This window comes from Pimephales promelas, chromosome 3, assembly GCF_988280905.1.
Source record: "Pimephales promelas chromosome 3, fPimPro1.hap1.1, whole genome shotgun sequence".
Lineage (NCBI taxonomy): Eukaryota > Metazoa > Chordata > Actinopteri > Cypriniformes > Leuciscidae > Pimephales > Pimephales promelas.
This window is the reverse complement of record NC_142771.1, coordinates 41813346-41836778: the sequence shown is the minus strand read 5'-3', so window position 1 is coordinate 41836778 and position 23433 is coordinate 41813346. Positions and strand designations below refer to the sequence as shown.

The 23433-nt window shown below is 40.0% G+C and overlaps 1 protein-coding gene across 1 annotated transcript in view; it reads left to right on the top strand.

Moving 5' to 3' along the window:
• Positions 1–4938: 4938 nt before the first annotated feature.
• The window catches only part of LOC120460771 (5-hydroxytryptamine receptor 3A), a 37941-nt gene continuing 19446 nt past the window's right edge, over positions 4939–23433 (top strand). The window contains exons 1-4 of the mRNA XM_039649106.2: positions 4939–4993; positions 5102–5235; positions 5984–6028; positions 13500–13606. Coding sequence (XP_039505040.2) covers positions 4939–4993; positions 5102–5235; positions 5984–6028; positions 13500–13606 — 341 coding nt within the window. The remainder of the gene's footprint in view (positions 4994–5101; positions 5236–5983; positions 6029–13499; positions 13607–23433) is intronic.

Sequence of the window (23433 nt, the reverse complement as noted above, 5' to 3'; positions counted from 1 at the left end):
TTACACCATATATTTTAGAATTAAAACACTTTATAAGCAAATGCCAAAACTACGGAGGCGTATTGCATTCACTTGAAGAAAAAAAAATCTACTCTGTTTTTCTGAATTAACGAGTTAATTTTTCATGAGATAAAAAAAATTGCTCTGTTTTTCTGAATTAATGAGTTAATTTTTCATGAGAAAAAAAATTTGCTCTGTTTTTCTGAATTAACGAGTTAATTTTTCATGAGAAAATTTTTTTTGCTCTGTTTTTCTGAATTAATGAGTTAATTTTTCATGAGAAATTTTTTTTTGCTCTGTTTTTCTGAATTAACGAGTTAATTTTTAATGAGAAAAAAAAATTTGCTCTGTTTTTCTGAATTAATGAGTTAATTTTTCATGAGAAAAAAACGTTTTTGCTCTGTTTTTCTGAATTAATGAGTTAATTTTTAATGGAAATTTTTTTTGCTCTGTTTTTCCGAATTAATGAGTTAATTCAGAAAAACAGCAAAAATAAATTTTCTCATGAAAAATTAACTCATTCATTCAGAAAAACAGAGCAAAAACGTTTTTTTCTCATGAAAAATTAACTCATTAATTCAGAAAAACAGAGCAAAAACTTTTTTTCTCATGAAAAATTAACTCATTAATTCAGAAAAACAGAGCAAAAAAAATTTTTCTCATGAAAAATTAACTCATTAATTCAGAAAAACAGAGCAATTTTTTTTCTCATGAAAAATTAACTCATTAATTCAGAAAAACAGAGCAATTTTTTTTTCATGAAAAATTAACTCGTTAATTCAGAAAAACAGAGTAGATTTTTTTTCTTCAAGTGAATGCAATACACCTCCGTACAAAACAGTTACTCGAATCAATGACTGGTATTAATAAAGATCCATTCTTACAGATCATTAACTAAAAAAAGTTGGTTAAGTGTTTAGTTACTCTTTAAATGAACTCTGCTCAAAGTATTTGTGGTCCCACAAAATGTTGAAGTAACACTGAATCATAGTTCAAGTTAATGAGATAATTAAGTGATTAATGAATTGATGATTGATCAAAACTCAGGTCTTAGGAGGCTAGATGCCGCTAAAAATTACACACTGCACTTTAAATTTCTTGACAGCAATATCTACTTTTAGTGAACTCAACTGAAACAATTTCAGAGTACTCATTACTATTGTTTTTTTTATAAACTGAAATGAATTGAGGTGATCGGTTTCCTCAATTGAAATGAGTTAGCTTAACTTGGTAATGTAGACTGTATTCCGGACATCACGGTATTCCAGACACTTGACCTTTTCTCGCAAATTTTATAAATAAACACTTTCAGGTCCCGGCGTATATATATCCGTGTTATCTTTGCCTCCTCCTCTTTCGATTCTGACCAACCCTATGTTTCCAGAGCCATTCGTTTCAAAGAAATCAACGCGAGTTTCTAAAGTACACCATTGACTGTTCAAAAAATGATGAGGGGAAGGTTTTCCGGCAGGACAAATGGACAAGGGGAGAACATCCATAAAAAAAAACACTCTTAAAACACGATCACCCACCAGAAAATGACGAAAAAAACATTTGTATGGTCTTATAAAGTAATTATGAGTTACAATTTGCAAATATTTTTTACTTCAAGGGATTAAAAAAATAATGATATTTTAAATTCTTAAATAATGCTCTAATGAGCAATTGTCGATCAAAAGAGTGTATAGACGCTTATAAAACAAAGTTATGAAGATTAATATGATAACTACTTCTAGTTGCTAAAATGAATGCATTTTATATTAGTAATTACTGTCCGAAACACAGTGAGTCGAAATTTGCAGCCGTCCGGAACACCGTGAGTCCTTATGGTAATCCGGACACTGTGTCTCCCGGCAGCTTTTTCAAGATTTCTCTAAAACGATCAGTCCAAAATGTGTCAATCAAACTTTGAAACGTGTGGAAGGCATGTCCCCAGAGACAGACGAGACAATCAGGTTTATCTTTCAGCAGGTTGATATCTAAAAGGACGTTTTACTGTGCAAAGTGTCCAAAGTGTTAACATAATATCTAAAGTGGACTATCGAAATAAAGTCTTACCTAAAAACCTCACTGACATAAAGAGTTAGCAAATTTCAATCACCTGTTCTGATCTGTCCTGTGCTGTTTGGTGGAAGGCCTTGAGGAAAAGGCTGCTTGGTTGGACTTGGATGTGGTCAAATGAGCCGTTATTGGCATTTGCAGTAAAAGCAAGATTCACCCTTGTGTCGCTCCAAACTTATGATTTTCTGGTAACACTTTAAAATAATGGTCAGTAGTTAACAAGTAGCTATGCAGGAAGTAATAGGTAGTACTGCATTAACACCGAAGTTAATACTATTAACTAATATGGAAGCAATATTAACTAAGCATTAAGTAATAGGTAATTAGTACAAAGGTAGTTCCTTGGTAGGTATTTGATTGTTACTAAAGAAATATATCCTCATTGAGAACTACTTGTGAACTAAGAATTAATAACCAATTAATTACTAATCACAAAAGTAACATGTCTAAAAAGTGAACAATTGTGGGGGTTTTACTCTTAACGTGGTCATAACATTTCAGAAGCACATGCCTCAAATGGGTTCTTTGTGGAAACCAGTTTATGAAGTTTATATATCCTCCCAAATACATTAGCTAGGTTGAGATTGTGACCACTACTCTTGCCAGGATGGACGCATGTTCTCTGTTTATTTAAAACTTAAACATAAAATAATCCTAATAAAGACAGTTTTTAAAAATAAACCTTAAATAATTATGAAGTGATGCTGACACTCTCATGATTGGATTAGTTCACTATTATGAGCTCTATTGAATGTCAGTCACATATATCTCAGACTCCAAAGACCTATAACTTTATGTTACAGTAGCTGCCTGAGGAGGACTTCTCTTTAGGACATGAATATAAACATTGATGTTCACTTGTCAAAAACAATTAGCATCTTTAATGAAGAAATTGGCAGCATTTATGTTACGATAAGCAGAAAAACCACATCTTCCAGATTACAGTGTTTGTTATAATATTAGTGCCTCACAGAACCTGTACAGTATGTGTCAAATATAAAATTAAATTACTTGTATCATTTGTGAAAAACATGTTAACTCCTCACTAACTACTTAAGCGTTACCTTGTTATCCCGCAGGAACTACTAGTGATGTGGCCCATTATTTTAAAGTGAAAAACATGTTAACTCCTAACTAACTACAAGCGTTACCTTGTGTAAACATTGCGGGATGACGAGGTAACGCTTGTAGTTAGTTAGGAGTTAACATGTCATCCCGCAGGAACTACTAGTGATGTGGCCCATTATTTTAAAGTGAAAAACATGTTAACTCCTAACTAACTACTAACTAACTACAAGCGTTTAACGCTTGTAGTTAGTTAGGAGTTAACATGTTTTTCACTTTAAAATAATGGGCCACATCACTAGTAGTTCCTGCAGGATAACAAGGTAACGCTTAAGTAGTTAGTGAGGAGTTAACATGTTTTTCACAAATGATACAAGTAATTTAATTTTATATTTGACACATACTGTACAGGTTCTGTGAGGCACTAATATTATAACAAACACTGTAATCTGGAAGATGTGGTTTTTCTGCTTATCGTAACAGAAATGCAGCCAATTTCTTCATTAAAGATGCTAATTGTTTTTGACAAGTGAACATCAATGTTTATTTTCATGTCCTAAAGAGAAGTCCTCCTCAGGCAGCTACTGTAGCCTAACATAAAGTTATAGGTCTTTGGAGTCTGAGATATACTGTATGTGACTGACATTCAATAGAGCTCATAATAGTGAACTAATCCAATCATGAGAGTGTCAGCATCACTTCATAATTATTTAAGGTTTATTTTTAAAAACTGTCTTTATTAGGATTATTTTATGTTTAAGTTTTAAATAAACAGAGAACATGCGTCCATCCTGGCAAGAGTAGTGGTCACAATCTCAACCTAGCTAATGTATTTGGGAGAATATATATACTTCATAAACTGGTTTCCACAAAGAACCCGTTTGAGGCACGTGCTTCTGAAATGTTATGACCACGTTAAGAGTATAAAACCCCCACAATTGTTCACTTTTTAGACATGTTACTTTTGTGATTAGTAATTAATTGGTTATTATTTCTTAGTTCACAAGTAGTTCTCAATGAGGATATATTTCTTTAGTAACAATCAAATACCTACCAAGGAACTACCTTTGTACTAATTACCTATTACTTAATGCTTAGTTAATATTGCTTCCATATTAGTTAATAGTATTAACTTCGGTGTTAATGCAGTACTACCTATTACTTCCTGCATAGCTACTTGTTAACTACTGACCATTATTTTAAAGTGTTACCGATTTTCTTTTGGGAACACAAAAATAATTTTGTGTTGTTTGTACACAAAATTCTAGCTTAAATAAAGGGACTATAATTTTGATTACTGATCATGAATATGATTATTGTCTTTGTCCACATCAGGCACATCTAGAAGCTCCGGCAAAACAAAGAGCTTGCAAATGAGGATTACAGACTCTTCTGAATGAGTTTTCTTTCAGGACGCTGCTAATAGATTAGCGTGTTTGGCTGAGAGGAGAATGAAGAGCCTGGAGGTACAGTATCTGACGCTGCACTGAAAACAACTTTTGTACTCATAGCCCTGAAGCCCTTTCACATCAGAATCTCAAATGTAGGCTGAAATTTAATATGAGCTGACTCAATTTTGTTTGTTTTTCTGTACTCTGATGTGGTATTAAAAGAGCTCCTAGCCTTTAAAAATACGACTGATGCTTGTTCATATAAAGTGGTGAGAGCTGATGTTTGTGACATTTTTGGAGAAGTCAAGCAAAGGTAAAGTTTATCAGTTTCTTAAATTTGTCTTAAAGATACATACAGTTGTATGCATATAAGAGATGTCTGAATATAATACTTTTTTGTTGTTTGTTTGTAGGGTCTGAAATGGTTCTTCAACACAGGATCACTTTGTTGCTTCTCATCGTTTCATGTCTGATTGGTAATCTATTTCTTTTGTAATTTTGACATTATGTGGTTGGAAAATTCTTTGACTGTTGACACTTCTTTAAATAAGTAATGTTTATAATATGTTAATCTGGTCTAACAGTCTTGACGGATTCATGTAAGAATCGATGTCTGGCAAAGATGATGATTGATAAGAAAATGAAGAGCGCACCACAGCGTAATGATTGTTCTGTCAATGTAAACATCACTTCAATCAAGTATGAGACCATGTCTTTTGTAAGTAGCAGATTGTTGTTATTGTTTTTAGGGCTATATCGCATGAGCACATCTCAAAAGCCGGTTCCTTGATTAGTAGTAAATCACCTTCACCTGGAATATATGATGCAGAACGGCTCTTTGTAGTAAATCCCACTCCATCTGAAAGCAGTTGAAGGTCATTTACTACTAATCAAGGAACATAACAATGTCATGCGATATATATTGCCCAGCCCTATTTTTATCGGCCAGCCCTATCATTATAGTTTCTGTCCTTTTTCATGCTCGAAAAACAAATGTAATTAATAATATAACAAATGCCGCTGTTAACAATGTACATATACAGTATACACAGATACAATATATATATATATATATAGAGTAACACTTTGTTTCAATGGTTTATACTTTAGACATTCTACTAACTTGAACTTTACAAATAAATGTCAACTTATTCTACAAACCCGAATCTTAACACCTATAGCCTACTCAAATAAGAGTTAGATGGCATAGTTGCAAAAATACTTATAGGTAGTACAATGTCTAAAGTGGACCATCGAAATGAAGTGTAACCAATATATTCTATTAACTCAAATGCTATAAGAATATCTTGTGTTTTTCCATATGACAAAAACGTTGATTTGACTTATTCTTATTATTATACAATTACAATAAATTTGAAGTAAATCTAACTATTCATATTTTATGTAATATTTTTGTTTATGTGATATTACGTGTTTAAAATGTATAACCCTGTTTCAATGTTTAGGACACAAAAAACATGCAAATGAGCAGCCGTATCAAGGTAAACATGGTAAGTATTGATACATTTTTGATGTTGACTTTCAAAAGAACAAAAAAAAAATACTTTTATTTTCTCTAAAAACAGAAATAGGAGTATATTAAGTTACACTTTATGTTGATGATCCAGCGGGCAGTCTCCTAAGCCACTGTTTACACCTGGAATTAACCCATCTGGATTAATCCACCAAAATATACCCCATAATCACTTGCAATTTCTGATAATGCACTGATTTAATGAAAGACAGGGTCAACAGCCCAACTAAAGCAAACTGTCACAGTCTGTCGTCTTCACCTGTTTTGTCCCGTCATCTGCACCACACTTCCCCGGATCCTTTTGTTCCTCTCCCGGACTCACTCCCCAATCAGCCACCTGTTCCTCGTCCTGTCATTATCTTTTTCACCTGTGTTCACCCCAATTAGCCTTATTCCTCTGTGTATTTAGTTCAGTCCAGTTTGATTCAGTTTTGTCGGTCAATGTGAATGTCAGTGTTACAATGAGTGTTTCTACCCGGCTTCCTGCCTGTACCTGTATCCTGTTTCGTGAGATTAAACCTCTGTATTGGAACTTTTGATCTCTGCCTGTTCGTCTGCCTGCACTCCTGCACCAGATTCCGTGACAGATTGACCGACCCAAAACTGCAAAATGAACGCCATATGTTTCCAGGGGAGAATCTACCCGGTTCTGCGACCCCGGTTAATTCTCGTCCCCAGGAAACCTGCGCTCACCGTCAACCCTCCAAAGCTCGAGCTCTCCTCTCCGCTGGCTCCGTCCAGCCTCTCCGAGCCCGAGCTCTCTTCTTCGCTGGTCCCGTCCAGCCCCGTCCAGCCCGCACCAGAGACCGTCCAGCCCGCACCAGAGACCGTCCAGCCAGCGCCAGAGACCGTCCAGCCTGCGCCAGAGACCGTCCAGCCTACCCCAGAGACCGTCCAGCCGGCGCCAGAGACCGTCCAGCCGGCGCCAGAGACCGTCCAGCCAGCGCCAGAGACCAGGATCCCACCCAGCCTCCCTCTCCCGCCTCCTCTCATCTGTCCTCCCTCTGTTCTCCTGCCCTTCAGCTCCCCGAAACCAGCCTGGTCTGTGTTTCCCCGGTTTTCGCCCTCCCACCTCCTCCACATGGACACTTCCTCGGCCCCCGGTCCCATTGGCTCCCCCCTGGCTCTTACCTCCCTCAGCTCCTCCATGGCCCCTCAGTTCACCACCTCGGCCATTCTTCTTCGACCCTCCGGATTCCCTTCGCTTCCTCGTCATCCTCCCTTCACCTTTGGACTTCCTTCCTCTGGCTCCGCCCCGTTATGTCACCCCCCCGGTTCAGTTGGACTCCTCACTCCCTCCAGTCACCCGTCAGCCCTCACTCCCGCTGACCTCACCGTGTCCCTCTGTACCCCTGTCGTCACTTCAGTCACCAGAGCCTGCGGTGTCCCCATGGTCCCTCGGTCCCTCCTCAGCACCCAATGTCGTCTGTCCCTCAGCTTCACCCTGGTCTCCTCTCCCATCTGCTCCGCCTTGGTCTCGCCCTCAGCCTGCTCCGCCCTGGTCTCGCCCTCAGCCTGCTCCGCCCTGGTCTCGCCCTCAGCCTGCTCCGCCCTGGCCACGCCCTCAGCCTGCTCCGCCCTGGTCTCGCCCTCAACCTGCTCCGCCCTGGCCTCGCCCTCAACCTGCTCCGCCCTGGCCACGCCCTCAGCCTGCTCCGCCCTGGTCTCGCCCGCAGCCTGCTCCGCCCTGGCGACGCCCTTAGCCTGCTCCGCCCTGGCCTCGCCCTCAGGTTGCTCCGCCATGGCCTCGCCCTCATCCTGCTCCGGGGGGTTTTCCTCCCTCCTGACCACGCCCTCCACAGCCTCCAGGGCGCCCACCCTGTGATGTCACAGTCTGTCGTCTTCACCTGTTTTGTCCCGTCATCTGCACCACACTTCCCCGGATCCTTTTGTTCCTCTCCCGGACTCACTCCCCAATCAGCCACCTGTTCCTCGTCCTGTCATTATCTTTTTCACCTGTGTTCACCCCAATTAGCCTTATTCCTCTGTGTATTTAGTTCAGTCCAGTTTGATTCAGTTTTGTCGGTCAATGTGAATGTCAGTGTTACAATGAGTGTTTCTACCCGTCTTCCTGCCTGTACCTGTATCCTGTTTCGTGAGATTAAACCTCTGTATTGGAACTTTTGATCTCTGCCTGTTCGTCTGCCTGCACTCCTGCACCAGATTCCGTGACACAAACACTGATCTTGTGGTGACCTCAAACGAAACATTTTCAACCAAACAATCTAAAACTCTGTTAATTATCAATAAAGCTTCTGTAGATGTCTGACAGAAATAAAGTCAGTCAGGTTGGTCATAAGTGAAGCTGGTAATTCTGTTTGTGGAGTTGTTTTATCAGATCTTAAGAGCTTTAATGTCTTCTTTTATCTTCAGTTCATCTGTGAAATAGAAAGAGGAATAATAATACAAACTATAACTTTCTTCAGCCTTGGCTGTGTAGTTTGTGTTCTTATTTCTCTTTCTTTCAGTGCTTGTTCAAAGCCCGTGTTTGAATGATTGAAAGAATGTTTGTGAAGATCACACTAACATTGAAAGGGATACCACCGCCTCTGGAAAGATGAATGTGTATTTAAAATGGGTAATTTATTTAGAAGGATTGTGAAATTATTTTTGAATTTGGAGCTAGACTGAGAAAGAAAATGTATTTTTGGCTTATGTGGATGAAAGACAACAACTCCCAGAATGCACTTGATTCGCTGCCCTAGGAGGCCACGCCTACCAGTAACAGAGCGCAGTAGTTAAACAACAAGTCTAGGTTACTAATGAGTCTCTGTGATGAGTCTGCCCGAAAATCCGTTTCGAGATGTCTAAAATGTCCGGGATTCGGCTTTTGCGTTCTACAGTTGCCATTTGCATTCAGCAGGACGATTGAGGGCCGCTTTGAGAATGATGCGAGGCCGGTGGCGTGATTACGATGAGCGACCAAGAGGGTAATCCATCAGCCGGAAGTTGAAGCCTCACGGAAGCCAACATTGTAGCAGAACTTCACCTGCTGTTAGCATTCCATTGACTCCCATTCATTTCGGCGTCACTTCGACAGCGAATAACTTTACATCTGAGGCATCCAAAGACTTCATTTGTCCACTGTTTATTTCTAAAGAAATTCGACAATGTATAAAATCCTCCTTACTTTGTATCTTATGTTACAGGCCCGTAGAAGCCATTTTTGTAAAAAAAAAAAAATAGGCTAACGATTGTGTCATAACCCCGCAACTTTCTGTCGCACAATAGAGACATTAGCGTATAGACTGGAGAAGCTCGCAGGCAATCTTTTACTGTCTATGAGACAAACGGGGGGACATAAAGGCATAAAGTCAAGGAAAAGCCCATAGATAGAGAGTCCATAAAAGCTGAGATTCACATGCTGATCGACGGCTGGGCATGTCCGGGAAAAAAAGGACGGTAACCCCTACTACTCAGCTTTCTCCACAGAACAACAGCCTGCTAGTTTAGCTTCCAAAAACAAACAAAAAAAAAAACAAAACATGGCTGACACTATGTGTAATCCCAATCCTCCATAATACATCCATCTGCGTATTCAGTACCTTCATCCTCATTTTCAAAAAGTTTCTGCCGGTGAAATCAAACGCACTGTCACTGATCTGTGATAGGTCTGTTAGCGCATTAGGTCCAACCAAGTTATAACAGCCAGACAAACAACATGGAAATCTTATGAGATAATTTTTGTTATGTTTTGTTATGTTTATTTGTCAAAAAACTCATTTGTACAGTTTAACCTTTTGATTACTTAATGTAATATTTTCAGTAATTTAAATATTGTCCAAAATATTTCTTAAAAAATGTTCTATTCAAAAGACAAAAAAAGAGATTTGTTTTGGACACACAGACATCAAGAATCAGCCTGTGATTCTCAACAATGGTGACAATTAAATTACATGTTGCAGTGCATTCTGGGTGCCACCAATCAAAAGCCATGCATGTCTCCCATCATGCATTGCAGTTTGAATAAATTATTATCTTTATTGTCTTAGTAATTTCCTTTACCTACTTGAATATTCTGCTTGTCACCATTGTTGAGATTCATACACTGAATCTTGATGTCTGTGTATGCCTAAAACAAAGATCCTTTATTCTTTAGAACAACTTTTATGATTTTATTTGGATTTAAATTTAACATCATAAGACCTGAATTTTGGTTGGAAAAGTCCAGGGGTCAGAAAGTAAAAGTACTGCCACATTTTTATTCCACCCACAGCAAAAACTCCAGTGTTAAATGAACTTTACTGGGAGTTTATTTGGATACAGACTGAAGAGTGTTAAAGTTAATGAGATAATTAAGTGAATAATTGAGTGATGATTGAGCATTATTGAAGACACCTGATGATAACAAGCAGAATCACTGAAGGAGAACGTCACATTTTTTAAGTCACCATTATGGTGATCAGTGTCTACTTTAGTTGGGCTCTTGACTCTTAAATCATTAACTTTAGATGTTGTTTGGCTGCTGGACATGAGTTATAACAGCCAGATGAACAACAAAGTAAGCTAATGCGCTGAGGTTGGTTATGTTTTGACAAAATCATCAATTTTCACGAAACTAATTTGTAGAGTTTAACCTTTTGATTAAACAGTATAACATTTTCAGAAATGTAAATATTATCCAAAAGATTTCTTAAAAGCTGTTCTATTCTAAATACTTTATGGGCACACAGACATCAAGAATCAGCCTGTGATTCTCAACAATGGTGACAATTATATAGTATGTTGCAGTGCATTCTGGGTGCCACCAATCAAAACTCATTCATGGCTCCCATCATGCATCGCGGTATGAATAAATTATGATCTGAATTGTCTTAGTAATTTCCTTTCCCTATTTGAATATTCTGTTTGTAACCATTGTTGAGATTCATACACTGAATCTTGATGTCTGTGCGTGCCTAAAAGAAAGATTTGTATTTATCAGAACAACGTTTAAGATATCATTTGGTTTATTTTGAAAAATGTGGATCTAATGTTATAAAATCACAGTGATGCTGTTATGATCATTATACTTTGAAATCAGAGAGTAGGCTTTAAATGAGTTCAGTGATTCAGATCAAATGATGATTATGTCTAAACATGATCTTGAACATCTGATCTGATCTCTTTGTTCATCCAGCTGTTAAAACAGCTAAACAAAACCTTTAGTAAAACATTTAAAGGTCACCTGCCCAACTAAAGCAAACACTGATCACCATAACGGTGACTAAAAATATAGATTTTCTTCTTTAGTGATTCTGCTAGTTAACATCAGGTGTTTTCAATAATATCTCAATCATCACTCAATTATTCACTTAATTATATCATTAACTTTAACACTCTTGAATCTGGATCCAAATAAACTCCCAGTAAAGTTCATTTAACATTGGAGTTTTTGCTGTGGGTGAAATACAAATATGGCAGGACTTTTACTTTCTGACCCCTGGACACACAACCAATAATGTGATGTCCTCGTATGTGGACAACCAGGTCTTAGGAGGTTAAGTTAGATTCTATGAGTTTAATTATTCAGGTCAATTAATAATTATGTCAAAACATAACCAACAACATCTGATCACCTTTATCTCTTTGTTAATCTGGGTGTTAAAATTCAATTATAACAACCAAACTAAATCTTAAATTAAATATTCAAAGGTCAACTGCCCAACTAAAGCAAACACTGATCGCCATAATGGTGACTAAATATATAGATTTTCTCCTTCAGTGATTCTGCTAGTTAACATCAGGTGTCTTTAATAATATCTCAATCATTCACTTAATTATCTCATTAACTTTAACACTCTTGAGTCTGTATCCAAATAAACTCTCAGGAGAGTTCATTTAAGACTGGAGTTTTTGCTGTGGTTGGAATATAAATGTGGCAGGACTTTTACTTTCTGACCCCTGGACTCACCTCTGATGCAAATGGGTGGAGTGTCCCTTTAAATAACATTTAACATCTATTAAAGGTCCCGTTCTTCGTGATCTCATGTTTCAAACTTTAGTTAGTGGGTAATGTTGCTGTTAGAGTAAAAATAATATCTGTAAAATTATAAAGTTCAAAGTTCAAGACAAGCGAGGAATTTTTATTTAACAGCAGAAGCCTACATCGAATGCCCATTTGGACTACATCCCTCCACTTCCTTCTTTAATGAAGTCAGTAGAACAGGAGAACAGGGCCAAAGAGTAAGGCCCTGTTTACATGAGAACGCTCGCGGGTGAAAACGTAAAAATATTTTATCGGATGTGCCTTACGTTTACACGGCAACGGCGTTTTTGAGGCTCAAAAACGCAAAAAAGTGAAACCACCCTCCAGAGTGGAAATCTTAAAAACGCCCCACCGCCACGTTCCCGTGTAAACGGTAAAAACGCAAAAGTCTGCTTGACTGTGAAGGTTGTACGCAGGCGCGTGGACTTGGTGTTGTTGTAGTATGCACTCCTTGCCGCCTGAAGTGCATACTACATTGAATTTCACACACTTTTGTGTCTCCATTTCCGCGCGGATTTCCCACACAAAACGCCCATCTAAACGCAGAATAAAAAAAGATGACGCAACGCCACTTTTGCGTTTTCTCTTCAGAATCGTTTCCGTGTAAACACAGCCTCAAATTCCTGCCATACATTTATTCCACCCATTAACTCAGTCAGCTGATTTCTAGAGATTTCCACAACGTATGCTTCTTGCGCATGCGTTGTGGAAATCTCTTGAACTTTCGTCTCAGGCCAACAAGGAAGAAAAGGAATAGTCGAATAAAGTCGTTATTTTTGTTTGTTTTTTCACACAAAAAGTATTCTCGCCGCTTGATAAACATATACTTGAGCTACTTTACTCACACTTCTTCAATGACTTTTTGGGCCGTCAAGTTTCGATCCCTTGGGAGCCTATGTTGCAGTGATCCACCTCTCAAATTTAATCAAAAATATCTTCATTTGTGTTCCGAAGATGAACGAAGGTCTTACGGGGTTGGTACAGCATGGGGGTGAGTAATTAATGACTTCATTTTCATTTTTGTGTGAACTATCCCTTTAAATGCAATCAACATCTCAGCAGAAGAGGAATAAACAACTCCACAAACAGCATTACCAGCTTCACTTATCACTAATTAGACTGTCAGACATCTACAAAAGTTTTTTTTGAGAATTAACAGGGATTTAACTCATTTTAGCTTCATTTGAAGTCACCATAACAGTGATTAGTGTTTCATTTAGTTGATTTCTTCTTAACTTATTACATGCTTGGCTGGTTTGACATTGTGTTTGTCAAAAACCTTTGCAAGCACATCAATAATATTGTTGAATATTTGAATTTAAGAATGTTTTTTGGGAAAGAAAAAATTGTGGATATTAAGCAGACAGTCTACAAATACTTTAATTAATTGTTATTTCACAATTGTAAAGTTAATTTTATTATTAGAATGTCTGAAGTGGATGATTGAAATAAAGTGTTACCATTTATTTTTTCTCTATAGGTGTGGAGGGATCTTGAACTACAGTGGAATACCACAATTTCTGATGCTGAGGCTGTTATGTTACCAGTTGATAAAATCTGGACTCCTGAATTGGTTTTGGAGAATGTGTAAGTGACATCAGAACAAATATGTTTATTTTGCATGACATGCGTTTTTGTTTAGTATATGCAAACACAGCCTGTCCAGTAGTGTAAGATGACCCTCCACTTTTATTTTTACTTTTTTATAAACAAGGTATTTGTGGACACATTTATTAACCTATAGGCTCCTTGAGTAAAATCATAAAATTTTAAGTGTTGCTCTCTTAAGTGTAACTTATTCACAATTATAAGTTATAAAATACTCAAGTAACTTTTATTTATAGCATATAGTACTTTTTACAATAAAAAGATATGAAAATAAAATTCATCTCTTTTATTGAATCTTTTTTATGCTGTTTACACTTACTGTATAACAATAATGATACCTGAGTACCTGTGTATATATATATATATATGAAGAGTTCAGATGCAAAAACCTCTAAATGCCATTTGAAATTTTCTTCTTTAATGATGATTTTTATCAAACTTGCATATTTAAGTTCAGTAATTTCACTTAAATAACAATTAATAGGTAATTATCATTGCCATTTAAGTGAAATTACTGAACTTAAATATACACGTTTGATAAAAATCATCATTAAAGAAGAAAATTTCAAATGGCATTTAGAGGCTTTTGCATCTGAACTCTTCATATATATATATATATATATATATATATATATATATATATATATATATATACAGTACAGTACATTGTTACATGTATTTGTGGGTGTTTTCTGATGAATAATTTTGTCTATAATTGGGGAAGGATGAAGGGGTACATTAGCCATACTGAAATGAATCCCGTTAACAATTATGGATCTTATGTTAAAAAAAATACATATTATGGATCGTAGCCTATTTAGGAACATAGTTAATTCACTCATTTACTATCTCTCCAGTTTCATTTTATGAAGTTAAAATTTTACCGAACATTGCAGCAAAAATGTTCTGTTATGGGAGCAGTCCATTTCCCTCCAAAATTAAACACAAAAACTTAATAATGCTTATTAACACTTATTAATGTTTCTGTCACTCCCCAGAAAAAAAATGCTATTATATGTATTTAAAGTCAGCGTCAACATAATAATCAGTGTGCATTATGCGTCAATATTTACTGATAATTGCTGCCTGCAAATATAGCTGCTGCTGTCTGTCCTGCTTAAAATCATTCAAACTGGTTGACAGCACAGCTCTTTTTGGAATTATTGAGAGCTACTCAAACCACATGACAACGAGACCGCAAGGTCAAAGAGTGTCGCAATTCACATATTTGACAACTCTGCTGGCAGCTGTAAGTCAGTTAATTAACAACCAAACAAAAACTAATAGAAGTACTAAAAGGGTTAAGTCTGGAGCCAAATAAACTCCCTGGAGAGTTAAGAGTTAATATATAGATCTCATATTGTGAGGGGGGAAATGACAGTAAAAAACAAAAAAACAACAACAAAAAAAACATTTAAATTGCATATTATTTTCCAGACAAATTTATGCTTGTTTTGTGCGGGGAAAAATATTTTTCAATATTATTTTAATTACATTTAGATATACCCCATGACAACTTAGATTTCTTGATATCAAAGTTTTGTAGTTAAATTGCTAGGAGAGTGAAGGAGACTTCCTACAGGCTATATATTTGTAAATGTCTCAATAATTTCCTGGTCAATCTCTAAACTACTTAAAAGTAGAACAACAGCAGGAAAAAAAATATATATATTGTTACATTTTACAATAAGGTTTCATTAGTTAACAACTTTAGTGAACATGTTCTAAGAATGAACAGTACTTCTACCGCATTTATTTATCTTAGTTAAATGTTCATTTCAACATTTGCCTATAGACTATTTATTAACATAAACTCAAGAACTAGAAACAAGTACATATTAAAGGGATAGTTCACTTTGAATTTTTGGTCCCACTTTATATTAAGTGGCTTTAAGTACTATGTACTTACATTGAACAATAAGTACAATGTATTATTGTGTTCCTGTTGTATTATAAAACACTTTTGCTGCTATTGAGGTGTGATACGGGTAAGGTTAGGGACAGGTGTGGTGGTATGGGTCGGTTTAAGGGTAGGTTAAGGTGTGAGGGGAGGGTCAACTGTGTAATTAGGGCCCGAGCACTAACAGTGCGAGGACCCTATTGAAACTGTTAGGATTATTATTTAGGGCCCGAGCACTAACAGTGCGAGGACCCTATTGAAACTGTTAGGGTTATTTTTTTATTAGGGCCCGAGCACTAACAGTGCGAGGTCCCTATTGAAACTGTTAGGATTATTAGGGCCCGAGCACTAACAGTGCGAGGTCCCTATTGAAACTGTTAGGATTATTAGGGCCCGAGCACTAACAGTGCGAGGACCCTATTGAAACTGTTAGGATTATTATTTTTTTTTTTTTTTTTTTTTTTCTTTTTTCTGCAAAGTAAGTGCCATTTTCGGGGCCGCAACATGCTCAAAAACTCACCAAATTTTGCACGCATGTCAGGACTGGTGAAAAATTTCGTATTTTGTGGGTTTCGCAGATGGGCGGGGCAAAATGGCACGCTAGCGCCACCTAGAAAATTGGAAAAAATTAGCCCCTCGTCCACGTTCAACCTACATGCACGAAATTTGGTGGGGACGTGTATCATATCAAGACGCACAAAAAAGCCTCAAGAACCCATACCCTAAACTCGACAGGAGGTCCGCCATTTTGAATTTGGCGGCCATTTTTGGACGATTTACAGACTCCGTACTTTAACGAACTCCTCCTAGGGATTTAGTCGGATCGACTTCAAATTTCTGCTGTGCCTTCTAAAGGCATTGACGATGTAAAGTTGTGCTATCTGCGCGTTTTCGTCGATGGGCGTGTCCGTGGCGTCGAAGATTCGCCATGAAACAGGAAGTTGTAGTAACTTGGCTGTAAATGCCCAGATCTGCACTAAATTTTACACATTTGACAAGAGTCACGCCCTGAACAAATCTACATGCCGACATTCACCCACAGTCATAGCGCCACCTGCTGGCAACAGGAAGTGACCTTTAACGAAGCAGCCCCCGCCGCTTGTTTGACCGACATGTACGAAATTTCTGTGGTACATCTACCATGACCAGACGCACAAAAAAGCCTCAAGAACCCATACCCTAAACTCGACAGGAAGTCCGCCATTTTGAATTCGGCGACCGATTTGGGACGATTTACACACTCCGTACTTTAACGAACTCCTCCTAGGGATTTAGTCCGATCAACTTCAAATTTCTGCTGTACCTTCTAAAGGCATTGACGATGTAAAGTTGTGCTATCTGCGCGTTTTCGTCGATGGGCGTGTCCGTGGCGTCGATGATTCGCCATGAAACAGGAAGTTGTAGTAACTTGGCTGTAAATGCCCAGATCTACACGAAATTTTACACATTTGACAAGAGTCCCGCCCTGAACAAATCTACATGCCGACATTCACCCACATTCATAGCGCCACCTAGTGGCAAGAGGAAGTGACATTTAACGAAGCAGCCCCCGTCGCATGTTTGACCGACATGTAAGAAATTTCTGTGGTACATCTACCATGTCCAGACGCACAGAAAAGTCTCTTGGAGCGATGCCCTAAACTCAACAGGAAGTCAGCCATTTCTAATTTTACCGCCATTTTTGGATGATTTACTCATTACGTACTTTAACTAACTCCTCCTAGGGCTTTTGTCGGATCGCCTTCAAATTTCTGCTGTGCCTTCTAAAGGCATTGACGATGAAAAGTTGTGCTATCTGCGCGTTTTCGTCGATGGGCGTGTCCGTAGCGTCGATGATTCGCCATGAAACAGGAAGTTGTAGTAACTTGGCTGTAAATGCCCAGATCTGCACGAAATTTAACACATTTGACAAGAGTCCCGCCCTGATCAAATCTACATGCCGACATTCACCCACAGTCATAGCGCCACCTGCTGGCAAAAGGAAGTGGCCTTTAACGAAGCAGTGTGGCAAATGCACAGCCGCACTGGCTGAGCTGCAGAAAATGAAACGCGGCCGCCTCAGACCCCGACGTGCTACAGGTGCGAGGGCCCGCCCATCGCTGCTTGCAGCTTTAATTTTTTTTATTTTTTTATTTTTTTTTTTTCTGCAAAGTAAGTGCCATTTTCGGGGCCGCAACATGCTCAAAAACTCACCAAATTTGGCACGCATGTCAGGACTGGTGAAAAATTTCGTATTTTGTGGGTTTCGCGGATGGGCGGGGCAAAATGGCACGATAGCGCCACCTAGAAAATTGAAAAAAATTAGCCCCTCGTCCACGTTCAACCTACATGCACGAAATTTGGTGGGGACGTGTATCATATCAAGACGCACAAAAAAGCCTCAAGAACCCATACCCTAAACTCGACAGGAGGTCCGCCATTTTGAATTTGGCGGCCATTTTTGGACGATTTACAGACTCCGTACTTTAACGAACTCCTCCTAGGGATTTAGTCGGATGGACTTAAAATTTCTGCTGTGCCTTCTAAAGGCATTGACGATGTAAAGTTGTGCTATCTGCGCGTTTTCGTCGATGGGCGTGTCCGTGGCGTCGAAGATTCGCCATGAAACAGGAAGTTGTAATAACTTGGCTGTAAATGCCCAGACCTGCACGAAATTTTACACATTTGACAAGAGTCCCGCCCTGAACAAATCTACATGCCGACATTCACCCTAAGTCATAGCGCCACCTGCTGGCAACAGGAAGTGACCTTTAACGTAGCAGCCCCCGCCATATGTTTGACCGACATGTACGAAATTTCTGTGGTACATCTAGCATGACCAGACGTACAAAAAAGCCTCAAGAACCCATACCCTAAACTCGACAGGAAGTCCGCCATTTTGAATTTGGCGACCGATTTGGGACGATTTACACACTCCGTACTTTAACGAACTCCTCCTAGGGAATTAGTCGGATCAAATTCACATTTCTGCTGTACCTTCTAAAGGCATTGACGATGTAAAGTTGTGCTATCTGCGTGTTTTCGTCGATGGGCGTGTCCGTGGCGTCGATGATTCGCCATGAAACAGGAAGTTGTAGTAACTTGGCTGTAAATGCCCAGATCTGCACGAAATTTTACACATTTGACAAGAGTCCCGCCCTGAACAAATCTACATGCTGTCATTCACCCACAGTAATAGCGCCACCTGCTGGCAACAGGAAGTGACCTTTAACGAAGCAGCCCCCTGTCGCATGTTTGACCGACATGTACGAAATTTCTGTGGCACATCTACCATGTCCAGACGCACTGAAAAGTCTCTTGGAGCGATGCCCTAAACTCAACAGGAAGTCGGCCATTTCGAATTTTACCGCCATTTTTGGATGATTTACTCATTACGTACTTTAACTAACTCCTCCTAGGGCTTTCGTCGGATTGACTTCACATTTCTGCTGTGCCTTCCAAAGGCATTGACGATGTAAAGTTGTGCTATCTGCGCGTTTTCGTCAATGGGTGTGTGTGTGGCGTCGATGATTCGCCATGAAACAGGAAGTTGTAGTAACTTGGCTGTAAATGCCTAGATCTGCACAAAATTTTACACATTTGACAAGAGTCCCGCCCTGAAAAAATCTACATTCAGAAATTCACCCACAGTCATAGCGCCACCTGCTGGCAACAGGAAGTGGCCTTTAACGAAGCAGCCCCCGTCGCATGTTTGACCGACCTGTATGAAATTTCAGTGGTACATCTACCATGTCCAGCCGCACAGAAAAGTCTCTTGGAGCGATGCCCTAAACTCAACAGGAAGTCGGCCATTTCTAATTTCACCGCCATTTTTGGATGATTTACTCATTACGTACTTTAACTAACTCCTCCTAGGGAGTTAGTCGGATCGACTTCAAATTTCTGCTGTGCCTTCTAAAGGCATTGACGATGAAAAGTTGTGCTATCTGCGTGTTTTCCTCAATGGGCGTGTCCGTGGCATCGATGATTCGCCATGAAACAGGAAGTTGTAGTAACTTGGCTGTAAATGCCCAGATCTGCACCAAATTGTACACATTTGACAAGAGTCCCGCCCTGAACAAATCTACATGCCGACATTCACCCAGTCATAGCGCCACCTGCTGGCAACAGGAAGTGACCTTTAATGAAGCAGCGTAGCAAATTTACAGCCGCACCGGCTGAGCTGCAAAATATGCGACGCGGCCGCCTCACACCCCGACGCGCTACAGGTGCGAGGGCCCGCCCATCGCTGCTTGCAGCTTTAATTTTTTGTATTTTTTCTTTTTTCTTTTTTCTGCAAAGTAAGTGCCATTTTCGGGGCCGCAACATGCTCAAAAACTCACCAAATTTGGCACGCATGTCAGGACTGGTGAAAAATTTCGTATTTTGTGGGTTTCGCAGATGGGCGGGGCAAAATGGCACGCTAGCGCCACCTAGAAAATTGGAAAAAATTAGCCCCTCGTCCACGTTCAACCTACATGCACGAAATTTGGTGGGGACGTGTATCATGTCAAGACGCACAAAAAAGCCTCAAGAACCCATACCCTAAACTCGACAGGAGGTCCGCCATTTTGAATTTGGCGGCCATTTTTGGACGATTTACAGACTCCGTACTTTAACGAACTCCTCCTAGGGATTTAGTCAGATCGACTTAAAATTTCTGCTGTGCCTTCTAAAGGCATTGACGATGTAAAGTTGTGCTATCTGCGCGTTTTCGTCGGTGGGCGTGTCCGTGGCGTCGAAGATTCGCCATGAAACAGGAAGTTGTAGTAACTTGGCTGTAAATGCCCAGATCTGCACGAAATTTTACACATTTGACAAGAGTCCCGCCCTGAACAAATCTACATGCTAACATTCACCCACAGTCATAGCGCCACCTGCTGGCAACAGGAAGTGACCTTTAACGAAGCAGCCCCCGCCGCTTGTTTGACCGACATGTACGAAATTTCTGTGGTACATCTACCATGACCAGACGCACAAAAAAGCCTCAAGAACCCATACCCTAAACTCGACAGGAAGTCCGCCATTTTGAATTCGGCGACCGATTTGGGACGATTTACACACTCCGTACTTTAACGAACTCCTCCTAGGGATTTAGTCGGATCGACTTCAAATTTCTGTTGTACCTTCTAAAGGCATAGACGATGTAAAGTTGTGCTATCTGCGCGTTTTCGTCGATGGGCGTGTCCGTGGCGTCGAAGATTCGCCATGAAACAGGAAGTTGTAGTAACTTGGCTGTAAATGCCCAGATCTGCACGAAATTTTACACATTTGACAAGAGTCCCGCCCTGATCAAATCTACATGCTGACATTTACCCACATTCATAGCGCCACCTAGTGGCAAGAGGAAGTGACATTTAACGAAGCAGCCCCCGTCGCATGTTTGACCGACATGTACGAAATTTCTGTGGTACATCTACCATGTCCAGACGCACAGAAAAGTCTCTTGGAGCGATGCCCTAAACTCAACAGGAAGTCAGCCATTTCTAATTTTACCGCCATTTTTGGATGATTTACTCACTCCGTACTTTAACGAACTCCTCCTAGGGCTTTAGTCGGATCGACATCACATTTCTGATGTGCCTTCTAAAGGCATTGACGATGTAAAGTTGTGCTATCTGTGCGTTTTCGTCGATGGGCGTGTCCGTGGCGTCGAAGATTCGCCATGAAACAGGAAGTTGTAGTAACTTGGCTGTAAATGCCCAGATCTGCACGAAATTTAACACATTTGACAAGAGTCCCGCGTTGAACAAATCTACATGCCGACATTCACCCACAGTCATAGTGCCACCTGCTGGCAACAGGAAGTGACCTTTAACGAAGCAGCGTAGCAAATGCACAGCCGCACTGGCTGAGCTGCAGAATATGCAACGCAGCCGCCTCACACCCCGACGCGCTACAGGTGCGAGGGCCCGCCCATCGCTGCTTGCAGCTTTAATTTTTAATTTATTTATTTATTTATTTTTTTTTCTGCAAAGTAAGTGCCATTTTCGGGGCCGCAACATGCTCAAAAACTCACCAAATTTGGCACGCATGTCAGGACTGGTGAAAAATTTCGTATTTTGTGGGTTTCGCAGATGGGCGGGGCAAAATGGCACGCTAGCGCCACCTAGAAAATTGGAAAAAATTAGCCCCTCGTCCACGTTCAACCTACATGCACGAAATTTGGTGGGGACGTGTAACATATCAAGACGCACAAAAAAGCCTCAAGAACCCATACCCTAAACTCGACAGGAGGTCCGCCATTTTGAATTTGGCGGCCATTTTTGGACGATTTACAGACTCCGTACTTTAACGAACTCCTCCTAGGGATTTAGTCGGATCGACTTAAAATTTCTGCTGTGCCTTCTAAAGGCATTGACGATGTAAAGTTGTGCTATCTCCGCGTTTTCGTCGATGGGCGTGTCCGTGGCGTCGAAGATTCGCCATGAAACAGGAAGTTGTACTAACTTGGCTGTAAATGCCCAGATCTGCACGAAATTTTACACATTTGACAAGAGTCACGCCCTGAACAAATCTTCATGCCGAAATTCACCCACAGTCATAGCGCCACCTGCTGACAACAGGAAGTGACCTTTAACGAAGCAGCCCCCGCCGCTTGTTTGACCGACATGTACGAAATTTCTGTGGTACATCTACCATGACCAGACGCACAAAAAAGCCTCAAGAACCCATACCCTAAACTCGACAGGAAGTCCGCCATTTTGAATTTGGCGACGGATTTGGGACGATTTACACACTCCGTACTTTAACGAACTCCTCCTAGGGATTTAGTCGGATCAACTTCAAATTTCTGCTGTACCTTCTAAAGGCATTGACGATGTAAAGTTGTGCTATCTGCGCGTTTTCGTCGATGGGCGTGTCCGTGGCGTTGATGATTCGCCATGAAACATGAAGTTGTAGTAACTTGGCTGTAAATGCCCAGATCTACATGAAATTTTACACATTTGACAAGAGTCCCGCCCTGAACAAATCTACATGCCGACATTCACCCACATTCATAGAGCCACCTAGTGGCAAGGGGAGTGACCTTTAACGAAGCAGCCCCCGTCGCATGTTTGACCGACATGTATGAAATTTCTGTGGTACATCTACCATGTCCAGACGCACAGAAAAGTCTCTTGGAGCGATGCCCTGAACTCAAGAGGAAGTCAGCCATTTCTAATTTTACCGCCATTTTTGGATGATTTACTCATTACGTACTTTAACTAACTCCTCCTAGGGATTTAGTCGGATCGACATCACATTTCTGCTGTACCTTCTAAAGGCATTGACGATGTAAAGTTGTGCTATCTGTGCATTTTCGTCCATGGGCGTGTACGTGGCGTCGATGATTCGCCATGAAACAGGAAGTTGTTGTAACTTGGCTGTAAATGCCCAGATCTGCACGAAATTTTACATATTTGACAAGAGTCCCGTACTGAACAAACCTACATGCCGACATTCACCCACAGTCATAGCGCCACCTAGTGGCAACAGGAAGTGACCTTTAACGAAGCAGCCCCCGCCGCATGTTTGACCGACATGTACGAAATTTTTGTGGTACAAATAACATATCCAGACGCACAGAAAAGTCTCTTGGATCGATGCCCTAAACTCAACAGGAAATCGGCCATTTCTAATTTTACCGCCATTTTTGGATGATTTACTCATTACGTACTTTAACTAACTCCTCCTAGGGATTTAGTCGGATCGACTTCAAATTTCTGCAGTGCCTTCTAAAGGCATTGATGATGTAAAATTGTGCTATTTACGCATTTTCGTTGATGGGCGTGTCCGTGGCGTTGATGATTCGCTATGAAACAGGAAGTTGTATTAACTTGGATGTAAATGCCCAGATCTGAACGAAATTTAACACATTTGACAACAGTCCCGCCCTGAACAAATCTACATGCCGACATTCACCAACAGTTATAGCGCCACCTGC